General features: G+C 43.9%; 1 protein-coding gene across 4 annotated transcripts in view; it reads right to left on the reverse strand.

The window, feature by feature from the left end:
• Positions 1–12314, reverse strand: part of LOC121424255 (rho GTPase-activating protein 29-like) — an 82172-nt gene that overhangs the window by 29645 nt on the left and 40213 nt on the right. For all 4 annotated transcript variants that reach the window (XM_041619872.1, XM_041619873.1, XM_041619875.1 and 1 more), the window contains 2 exons: positions 6651–6788; positions 6046–6110 (listed from right to left, as the gene is read on the reverse strand). In XM_041619872.1, the coding sequence (XP_041475806.1) occupies positions 6046–6110; positions 6651–6788 (203 nt within the window). The remainder of the gene's footprint in view (positions 1–6045; positions 6111–6650; positions 6789–12314) is intronic.

A 12314-nucleotide genomic window follows, 5' to 3' on the forward strand; every position in this document is an offset into this window, starting at 1 on the left:
TACTCAGGAATACTAAGTATCATGGGCCCTCGGCCTAGTGTCAGGAGAACAACATCACCTGCTGACTAGAGCGTAAGAATCGAAATTTGTTGAAAATTTCAACAAGAATCGTGATCGGAAAACTGAAGCTTTTAAGGCTCAGTAAGTGATCAATCGACCAATCTGAGAAGGCGAGATAAGCCTCCGCGTGGGAGAAAGCGCCCAGAATTCGATATCTGTCTCAAATGCGTGAGGGCAGAAATCTGCAGAATTCTGATAGAGAGCTGTGGTAAAAAGTTACTAGCGGTCCGAAGGGGACCAGGAACGACGGAGAGTAGGGATTTAGGAAGAAAACCACTCGTAAGGCAGACAAGGGTCGAGAAAGCGACTGAGTGCCATCCTGTTAATAAGGAATGCCGCGGACATGTTGCCTATGTAGAATAGAGCAGTCTGGTCAAAATAGCTCAACCGGGCGTGTCAGGGATACAGCGCGGTACACATCACGACAAAAGTGTGTTAGACCGAGTGATCGAGAGAGAACTCAGGATCCCCTTTCTCCCATACTGATTGAAGCACCCATCTGAGGGTGCAGTGCCCGCGGTGGAAGAGGTGGCTTGGCTCAAGCCACCATCGCCGAGAGAGCCCGTGAGGCTAGGCTGCGATGGCTGTCCGCTGGGCGGGGGAATCCCTAGCAGCAGCAAGTGTACGCCAGAGGGAGCTGGCGAAAAAAAATCTGTCACGATATTACGTGTAAACGACCATCAAGAGATGCTCTAAACGAACAGACATCGCCAGATATGATACCTCAACCGTTACATTCCCAACGGAATCGAATGAGGTAGCAACGGCCCTGTCCTATCAAGTTAGGGACGGAAACTGGCTAAGAGTGTCGAAGTCCTCGCTTGAAGAAACAAGCGAAGGAGACTTGAGGAAGTAATCACAAAATTTCCATCAGTCTGCGGTGAGAACCAGTTGTTTATGAAAACAGTCACAAGGCCTGTTTCTCAGGTGATCGTAAGAGCGAGCACCGCCGGCGCCGGTTGCGGCAGCGTGGAACAGTCCGATATCGGTAAGATAAGGAGCTCCAAAAAGCTGCGGGGGGGCGGCAAAAATGACGCCCTAAGCAGCGGGGGATGAGAATCTAAATTTCTAAAAGAAGAACTCCAGTGAAGTAAATCACTTACATGGAGAGGCTCATCCACAGTCGGCCCGAGAGAAGGCGGGTCGTAGTGATCGTGGTTAGGAAGGCATAAGCATACATCCATCCACTGTTACATCATCCTCGGTCGTGCGGTGACCCTGGCCACATGCCTTGCATGGAAGGAGGATGAAAGCAGCATGCGGGGCGACTCGAGTGTGCCGTGAAAAAATTTCTAAGAAAGAAGCCGATTCGACTAACGGGCACGGTAAAGACATCCACCGTAGACCACTCCGCACAAGGAGGGAGCGGCGGAGACGCCCGCAAGATTGACCCACATAGAGGGCAGTCTATAAGATAGACAGTTAGAGCTCGACCGATGGTCTGGCGGTGTACAGTTTGGTGTGAACTCGCCGACCCGGTACGGTGGGTGTGCCCAGAAAGTAGGCATAGAATGCCGACAGAGAATCCTGGGGCTTTACACAAGTTTGAACGCACGTACATAGCCAACAATCTCATGAGATGTACGGCGGTTACTTTCCTCTGAGATGATGTTTACCCAACCGGGAAAGACTCGGGGAACAGCTGTGAATGTCAACAGGAGGGATATCTAGCATATGAAAAGCTGATTCCTTCCACGTATTCGGTGCGGGTGCTGCCGGCGGTGTCCGGGGGGACGACCGGTGATGGCAGCTCGGGCAGGGTTCGTACGAGCCGCCCGAATACGAGACAAATAGGTTAACATAACCATAATGCACCGGGTGGTGAAGGCATAGCGATTATTAAGCACAGGAGAACTTTTAATCGCCGTGACATTCAGATCCGATATACATACTCATAAGCTCGGAGAGCTATGAGATAGTGAGACATACCGCTGAGCGGTGATGGTGCTCATATCAGAGTCGCCCTCTCTTCAGCGGCGATCGCTGGAGAACGGGTGTCTGTACTATAGCCCTGACTCTGGCGTTGCAAGGGTAGGAGCTAAGTAAGACAGGGCACCCTTACTTTCGAATAGAAAGTGAGGTTCAGGCCAGAAAAGCGACGGTCCCGTCGCCTGGGCGGACGGTCCGCGGACGTGATAGGTTGTCCTCTCAAAGCAGCCAAACATTCTCACAAGAGAAGTGCGGCATGCGGTATGTAAGAGATTCATACCTCCAATCTACGGGCCCGCTTAGGGGGAAGAATGGAGAGAGTTACCGCTGAAGGAGTCGTCGCCGTATGTGAGCTTGACGTAGAGGGTGAATTCGGGAGTACCTGCATAATAATCGCCCCCCCCCCCTGCCTCTGCCTTCTCGCTAGCCTCGAGAGGCTTGAAAATTTCGAGACGGCGGCGCCGGAGCCTGGCGCTTCCGGGCAGCAGCAGAGCGGGGGTGGGTTTACACCCACGGAGCTGGCGGCTTCCTCGTCGTAGGAGCCGCCTCGTCTAGAGCGACCCCGTCACTCTCCGAGACCCCCAATTCGGCCGATTGAGCTCGGAGCGCCTGAAGAGGCGGGGCGAGAAAATATGGACTCCCTTGCTTCATCAATACCCCCGCTCGGAGGGTAGATGTGAGGTAGATACTTGTCAAGCAGCGCCTGAGCGCTTACTGAAAAGTCGACCGCGGGATAGGGGTTGTCCTCGTAAAGGGAGTCTCGCTCTATGGACTGAACCAGGAGGTTGTCCAGTAAGCGCCGGGGTGGCCCCGCGTGTCGGCTGGGACACGTGCTCTGAGATCGACGAAAATGCTGGAAAGCACACGCGATCTTGGGGCACCCGGTTAGTCGGTGCACTGGCTGGCGATTTAACAGAATTGCTCGAGGATTTCCCGGGTGTCTGGTGGTTATTGCCCACTTGTCTCGCTTGATGCTCAGGGGCATCAGCGGGGTGAGTAGACGTCGAGGGTGGGGTGAACCCGCACTACTCGAAAGCAGAATGTAGCAGCATGAATAGCTGTGACATCTGACCACCGACACAAGGGTCTGAAGGAGGGACGCCCATGGCAACAGGGCTGGCCGACCTCACCTTCGACCTCTTCTTCTTCGCGGCCTCCGCCGGTGTGGCCGGGGCAGAAGAAGGCACAAGAGGCACGGGTGATTTCTTACGATTTGCCGCCCCTGGCAGGGCGGCCGTCAACAACGAAACTTCACCCGAATCTGACGGGGTCAGATTGTGGTCACAGTCTGATGTGTGACGCCTCTCGCGGTAGCAGAATGTAGTAGCATGAATAGCTGTAACATCTGACCACCGACACAAGGGTCTGAAGGAGGAACGCCCATGGCAGCAGGGCTGGCCAACCTCTCCTTCGACCTCTTCTTCTTCTTCTCTTTCTGCGGGCTCCGCCGGCGTGGCCGGGGCAGAAGAAGGCATGAGAGGCACGGGTGATTTCTTACGATTTGCCGCCCCTGGCAGGGCGGCCGCCGACAATGAAACTTCACCCGAATCTGACGGGGTCAGATTGTGGTCACAGCCCGATGTGTGACGCCTCTCGCGGTAGCAGAATATAGCAGCATAACATGTATGACTGTAACATCTGGCCACCGATAAGAGGGTCTGAAGGAGGAATGCCCATGGCAACAGGGCTGGCCGACCTCTCCTTCGACCTCTTCTTCTTCTTCTTATTTTGCGGGCTCCGCCGGCGTGGCCGGAGCAGAAGAAGGCACAAGAGGCACGGGTGATCTCTTACGATTTGCCGCCCCTGGCAGGGCGGCCGCCAACAACGAAACTTCACCCGAATCTGACGGGGTCAGATTGTGGTCACGATCAGATTGTGGTTACAGTCTGTGTGACGCCTCTCGCGGTCAGGGGCTGGGCGATCTCTCCCGATGCTGTCAACGGAGGACGACTTATACGGCAGAGATCCTGACCTGTGCCGGGGGGAGAGAACCGCACTCTCCCTCCGGACTTCTGGTGACCCGGTAGCCGGTGGGTCGCATAGCCCTATGGGTGCTGCGGCGGCAGGACCTAGTTTAGGCTTGGAAGCCTTGGCTACCACTTTTTCCTTTGTCCGAGACCGTGGCACCACAGTCTCGGCCTTCCTTCTCTTAGCATCCGACCGCAAATTCGGAATGCTGATCGACGCACCCTCATACTCACCGCCGCTGGGCGCTCACCGCGGCGTCCCTCCTGCTCGCCTGGAGGCGGCCGACTTCTGTAACTTGCAATCGGGACGGTCCCCGTGGAGGGCACCAGGTCCTCTGGGGCTGTGTTAGTCCCATTCAAAGATACCTCTCTCTACCCTGAAAAAGGAAAAACAAGAATTTTTCTTTTTCTTTTTTTTTTACAAAGATCTCGCTTAGATTAAAAGTGGAGACCGGAGTGGTCTTTCCCTCCTCCTAAAAGGAGTTTGTTTGAGCAAACAGAACAAAACAAGAGGGGAGGGGTAGGGAGGAAGAAGAACCTAAGAATAGTTTAGGTATCTGCCTGTAAGAAAATAAAAAGGAGGTCGGAGACTTTGAAAAAAGAAACTCCTACAAGGTTCCCCTACTATATTCTCTTTTTTGTGCCCGAAGGAAAAATTCGAAACAAAAATTCAAAAATGAATGCAAGTTCAGAAGAGAACGAAGTTTCCACCTGCGAAGAAACACAAAAACAAGCATTTCAGAGCAGGAAGAAAAGGGATTGAGAGACAAATAATTCCAGATAAGGGAAATTTTACGATAATTTCCAAGAGGAAAAAAAAAAGTAACCTCCTGTGGAAAGGTAAAGAAATTCAGAACAGGAGGAAGGAGGAACGTCTCTAGTAACGATTCCAAGAGGAAGAACGACACAGTAAATCCTCAAAGGGAATCGTAGAGCCCGCCTGTCGAAATAAAAAAATATATAAGACTAGGAGGGAAGAGGGAATTGAACGAAGAAAACAATTCCGGGACAGGTCAAAAAAATTTCTAACAGGAAGGAGACCCCACCTGTAAAGAACAAATTTTTTTTTTTTTTTTTTTTTTTTTTTTTTTTTTTTTTAGGGGGGATTGAATAACCAAACAATCATCAGGTATAATTGCGTAAGCCGAATTAAACAATCCCCGAAGCGTCTGTGAATAAAATATTAATCAAGAATTTTATTCAGAACAGAAAGGAAAAGGAATTGAGCTTTAGGATCCGCCTGTGAATAAAATATCAATCAAGAAATTTATTCAGAACAGAAGGAAAAAGGAATTGAGCTTTAAGATCCGCCTGTGAATAAAATATCAATTAAGAAATTTATTCAGAACAGAAAGGAAAGAGAATTGAAGAATTAATCAATCAATAATCAATCGAAAATCTTAATAAATCAATTCCAGAAAGCAAGGAAGGAACAGAGTTGAAGATCCCAACCTGCAAAAAGAAATAACAATAACACCCTCGACAACAAAGTGTAGAGGCTGTCTAGAATTTAATTCAAAAACGGCACCAAAAGCCACCACGCTTTGAACGTGAAGAACAATAACCATGACAGGTGGTGAAGGCTTGCTGCCACGTAGGCAGGCCAAGCCCGGTGCCTCGCGAACGCGCTAGCGATGCGGCGCGACGAGAACTCAAACGTTAGAAAAACAATTTAAGTGTCACCAAAAACACGTCTAAAAAGTCACGCCAAGTGTAAATTCTGAACACAATCTTACACACAAATGGAAAGATTGAAATTAAAAGGGAGAATGCACCACAGATAAGCGAAAATAATATACCAAAGCTCAAAAAGATTTGAGCTCTTAGGAGACTTATCTGAGCACGTCTTGACAGGTGGCTTGCCGAAAGCAAAAGAGGAAGATGGACGCTAATTGCGCGGTGATCATGGGTAGTAAGCCTGAACGGGAGAGGGCGCGCTCGCGCTTTTTAAATCCTTGGGAGTTCTATTCGGGTATGGCAGTCCAGAGGGCTGAACTAGCAAATCAAGTAGATGTATGGAGTTATTGAAGTAAATTTTGATGGCTACAAATATCCTGAAACTGTAAATCAATATCTAATCAAATCTTACCTCTTCTCTGAGTATTGGACGAGTTGTAGCAGCGAGTTTTGACAGACTTCTTGCAAACTCCATCTCTGTAAAAAAAAAAAAGAATTATACAAGCAATATGTCAATTAATTTCAATTGTGCTCATACAGGTCAACTTGCAAAAGTCAACCTTTCATAAGTCGAATATACACCAAAGATTTTTTTTTAGCCAGATTCTGGAAAAAAAAATGTGTTATACAAATACTTCTAAAAGTTTCTTTTTTGTAAAACCAATATCTGTGGATCAATATATTTTACTACGCAAAGTTATCTGTATAAAATGAAATATAAAATATATATAGGCTACAGACAATTTTAAGTATTCTGGTTGAAAATCTATGCTTTTATTCTTTTTTCAATCTCAGCAAACAAGCTTAGAAAATAAAACATTATTTGCACAATTTCCATTAATCCCTGGTTGTCAGGAGACACCTTATACAAAATTAACTTTTTAAAATTTCCTAGATTTGTCTGTAATTTTCTCTGAAAGGTGAATGTTAACATCGGCAGCTCTGCTTTAAAGTATCCAAATTTGTTGTGCTTTTATTAACAGTAAAAACAATTATGTGCTGACATGACAAACTCACCAAGATGGACTCTCTTCTCTACATACAGGATGACATCTTTGGCATATTTAGACCAGGCCTTAGCTCGTTCCAGGGCGAGGTCTACTCCTGCTTCTAGGTTCATCAACCACGCGTCAATCTCTTCTGAATTCAATTGACCTAATACATACAGAATAACAACAAGAAAGTTCTTGGTATTTGGACCAAAGTATACAAGATAACACCTTTGGCATATTTAGACCAGGCCTTGGCTCATCCCAGCGCCATGTCTACTATGGCGTCTAGGTTCATCAACCATCCATCAATCTCCTCTGAATTTTACTTGATACTTGATGTAGTAATCCCTTTGGCAGTTCATACAGAAGCTATACTGGGATGGTATTTAGCTGACCTAGAACAGAATACATTTGGACCACAATTTATAAGTATGACTTTCTTTTTTGGGGGTGGGGCATTATCAAAGGGACTACATATACATGGAATAAAGAATGCTCTTTTGTGAATGTTGATACAGCATGATCATAGTCACCTCCTAAACATGCCCCCCCCCTCGCATTTATTTTCACACATATCAGGGTGCTACATAACTTTTTAAAAGCACTTGCCCAGTCGGGCAAGTAGATTTTTAAATAGTTGGAATATACTTGCCCTATAAAATACTACTTCACTTGCCCCCAAAAATCCTTGAAAAAAAGTTTTACCTCTTCAAAGGAAAGTTTTGAGATTTTATAAACCATTGACCTTTCTCTCTTTTGACATGAACTGGGGCCTGTTGCAGAAAGATCAAACGCAAGTCCCAAATGCGCGCTGTTGATTGGTTGAAAATCAAGTCGCGCATGATTTTTAGAGTTGCGATCGATTGCAACTCTTTCTGCAACGGGCCCCAGATCAACCAGATTATTGCATTTCTTTTTCCAAAGTGATTTTATCTTGCCTGCCATGACCAGAATTACAGTCAATATCATATATCGACCCTAATCTTGGTCATTCTATTGTGAGGATTTTGCTTGCCCAATTAGGGCATTTGGTCATTATTTCAAAACACTTGCCCGACTCTAACTTTCACTTGCCCCGGGCAATCGGGCAAGTGCTTATGTAGCACCCTGCATATATTCCTATTGAACAAGAGATTTCCCTTGAAGTCTATGCAACAATGGGAAGAACCGATCACTCCCGCTGTGACTCTCAACACAGCATATCAGCAGCGGACCTTCCCCTTCAACCGGCCTGCATACCAGGGCCCCGTCTCACAAAGAGTTGCGATTGATCCGATCCACCACAACTATGGAAAGCCAGAAACGTCAACATCTAAAATGCATGTTTGCTCCAAAAAAAATTTCTAGATATGTTTCATATTCACAGGTTCATTGTACTCTTGACAATTCAGTGTGCTTCTCTTTGTTATACAAAGGACATTTTCACATTAAAAATTATGACATTGATGCATTTCCATACAGTTGTAGTTGATTGCATCAATCGCAATTCTTTGTAAGACCAAACCTAAAACACTTCATATAGACATTCATACATTGTTGACATATCATGTCTAGAGGTAATCATGAGGCGGAGAGTTCAAAGACAACAAGGGCGTCATGATAGTCCAGATTGGACCTTGTTGTTTGGAAGTGCCCTTTCCCAAAAGCTAACATAGAGGGCACATGTCTCCCAATCTCTAATCAGCGCCAATCTGCTCATCTTGACTCCCCAACAGATGAGTAGATTTGCGCTGATTAGAGATTGGGAGACATGTGCCCTCTATGTTAGCTTTTGGGAAAGGGCACTTCCAAACAACAAGGTCCAATCTGGACTAGCGTCATGAAGGCCTTGGAACTTGGAAGCATAAACTGTATGCACTATTAAGAAAACAGACTGGGGTGGATGCACTAGAGGAAGTGCAAGAGCATCTTCCACCCAAAATTAAAACACAAACATCAATATTATAAATAAACAAAGTTGGAAAGAAGAAAACCCTTGGCTTCTTTTCTTATTACATTCTACGCTTGGTCTTCCATGAGAAATCTTGAACAAAGCTCGCATTGTCAAAAGAAAGGTGTCTCTAGAATCAACAAATGAATGTTTTACCCCATTTAATACTATAAGATTTGTATTAACAGCATTATAGGCCATATTGGACATGTATAATGGGGGGGGGGTGGTGCCTATTTCTAACATGTATTTCATTCAACAGTAGATTTAACTGATCCACTATCAATTATGTTTCATTTCTGTTAAATTCTACAATTATATATCACTCAATTCATTGGCAATGGCCTAAACCCACAGTATAAAGCCTATATACTCCAAACATCTGCTTTTCTATTTTGCTTAAAATAATTAAACAAACTGTGGCTGGTCTAGCACCATGAGCATTCCTAAGGGTGTAAATGATATTAACATTTTGTTTTCAAGAAAACACAAAACAAATCTGATGCAAAGAGACTTTAATTCTCTGATCTTCAATAGGTACACTACAAACCTACATGGCAAGAGACTGTATAACTCACTAGTAAGTGCGACCTAATAGAGACATACATTGTCTAATGAATTAACTCATCTTTCAATCCCTGTCTTAGATACTCAACGATTAAAGCAAGAGAATGAACCTCATTATATGTGGCATATCGATAACTCACAACATCAACAGACAAGCGTAACGAATCTATCTGTTCACACCATCAAAGACAAGCACGCTATCTATATGCTAGACATCTATGTGTGTAAAGAGCCCTTTGAAAAGGACTTGGGCTTGGTATGTCTGGCATCTCAGCTATTTCCCTTCTCCAATGATTGTGCATGAACTCTTCTGACATTGAACCCCAGTCACACGGGCGCTTCCAACTCCTAACCGACCGATGGAATGCCATTGGTAACAATGTAAAAGGTTTGGTCAGGATGAGTTTGTTTTCGTCGGTGTGACTGCAGTGCTTACCACAATATTAAGCTTTTGAAAGTCCTTGCAGAGTTCTGTATCTACATGCTACTCAATGGCGCTATACATTTAACAGGGATGCCGTGGATCAGTGGGTGAGACCCCAAACTGTGAACAAGGTCTAGGGTTCAAACCCCCTCGGCTATTTGCCTTCATGCCATCATCATGTCCGAACACTAATGACAGGAAAGAGTCCAAGGCACTTTGAAAGTTCTTTGCCGAGTCTTGATGGCTCCATAAACCAGTTCATGGTGTACATGCAGTACAAAGCAGGGGTGTTGTGGATCAGTGGATAAGACCCCAAACTGTGAAAAAGGTCGAGGGTTCAAATCCCAATGCAGCCAGGTTGGCAATATCCTCAAAAGCTTAGGTACCCCCCCTCCTCCAGGTAAGAAATCCCAGGAAAAACCTATTCTGGGAAAAAAGACGTATGGGGTGGTTGGTACAGAGAAATGCAAGAGTATGCTTGAGAAACACATGGACAATACCTGATTTAAAAAAATTCAAGAAGTATCTTTCTTTTCTGCATTTCCAAATATTTCCCATTTTCCTTGAAAATTATCAAGGTAGTATTTACTGGTATTTAGTTTTTTACCACCAGTAGTAGTTCCCACTCCAGCCAAGCCTGATTGCAGCAGGAAGGTATGGTAGGGGGTCCTAAAACCACTGATTGTGCATGCAAGTTCAATGGGAAAAATAATGTGCACTCAAGTGTGTGTGACGAACAATTGCTATTCAATTTTTCTAAAGAGGCTGCAATAAATCATTAAATGCATAGAAAATCTACAGCTGTTCACTCAATTTCATATTTTCCTATAATAACATGAACATATTTTAGAAATTGAGGCACAGGAAATACTATCATACTAGCATGATAATTTGAGTGCATAGCTTCAGGACCCCTTCTACATCGGGCAAAGAAATCAAGAGTTGTTCAAAAACAAGGAGGGATTTTCGTTTTAATAGTGAGCTTTGTGATATTCCCTTCTTGGTCCATGATGTTTAGAATATCTATGACAAATTAGGATTATAAAACAATCCTTGCAAATATTAGAATTGTTATAGTTTTTATCATTTGTAAACAAAGTGCATTGCTTTATAGGTTCCCTATCATACTTAGACAAAATCTTTATACATCTTTATACTGTATGTCCCTCTTCACCCAGAATGGTGAATTGCATTGGGTAAAAACTGGTGATGCAGTTTGCCTGCCATTAGGTGGTGCTGCAACAGCCCGAGTTTGCTCAATCTCGAGATTTTAGCCTGATTTTAGCCCTCTTCACGATTAATCTCCAGATTCAAGAAACCCTGCCTCCACCATCGCAAGAGCGATTCCTGCTCGAGCGAGGCATCACTGCATTGTGGTCTGACGCCGGGAATAAATAATCCTGTTTGCATAAGCAACTGCGAATTAGCGGGATAATTCGTAAAATAACACACTTTTTTGCAAATAATCCCAGTTGACTTGGGATTGCAATCTCAAGATTTATAATTGCGTCTCCATTGCAAATAATCTCGAGATTGTTCAGATCGGGATAATTTGCCGGTTCAGAAATAGCGCGCTAATTTGAAAACTCGGGATGGTGCAGACGGCCCTACTAAGAGCATTTCATAGCAGCAGCTGACTGGAATACTCCCAAGGGAGCGGAGTGTGTAATGATGCCACAATCTTTACAAAAGCAATAAAAAGAACTTTCGGTAGTCCAATTTCATTTTGTGGTCAGGTTTCTATTGGAAGGAAATTCAAGAAATAGCCCATCCTATGTAAAGCGAGAGTTCATCTCCCTTGTATCTGCAATCTCCACACATGACCATAACCCCATTTTCATTATTCATATGCACTTTGGATGCACATTCGATCAGATATTTGTTTATTGTGTTAACCCCATGCAATATACAAACATAGCAGCCATCAGATTAAAATCTGTATATAGCATGGAGCTCTCAAAAGGTCATCGCAATCATTGATGCATGTGCTTTGTTTTCCCCATGGGAGATTGGGATATCAAGTTCAATAATCTTTTTATCTCATGCTAAAATTCAAACAAGATTAAATATGATGGTTGATATTGCAGACAGGGTTAAACATGAATTTCATATTCCTTTATCAGTGGCAGATATGAACCTGTCATTTATATTCACAAAAGGCTGTTATTTCACATGTTGTATAACATAAGGCCAGCTGATATTATTACAAATAACACAAAATTGCAAAAGGGAAATTTAATAATTCATTTGGACACTGCTAAATTTTAAGGTAAAAACCAGTAGTTGCAGCAAACAATTTTTCATGAGAAAGTCTTTTAAATCAAGGTTAATTGTCAAAATATTATCAAACATCTATTTCTGGTTTATTGATGTAAATTTATCTTTGTAAAATCATGAAATCTTATCCCCAAAAATCGATAATTCTGATGATCACTTACACTATCTACACAGAAAAGCATATGTGGGACAGTGTACCAATATTGCTACAAAAAATACGCAACATTTGATGTTATTTTGCTCATTTCTCAGCAATTACGCATTTTCTTCCAGAGATATTTGGCACATATTTTTATTCATTCATACAAACACTTTGATGGTAATTTCACAAGATTCTGTTCAAACTATTTTGAGATTGTTATCACTACTGGTATTTATCTTTAACTTCTTGTAAGCATCAAGAATAAATGCAAAGAAGAATATAAACGATTTGAAGAATTCAGATTTACAAAGAAGTGGAAATTTCCCAGAAAAACAGGAGTCTCAGTGCA

This window comes from Lytechinus variegatus, chromosome 11 (assembly GCF_018143015.1).
Source record: "Lytechinus variegatus isolate NC3 chromosome 11, Lvar_3.0, whole genome shotgun sequence".
Classification (NCBI taxonomy): domain Eukaryota; kingdom Metazoa; phylum Echinodermata; class Echinoidea; order Temnopleuroida; family Toxopneustidae; genus Lytechinus; species Lytechinus variegatus.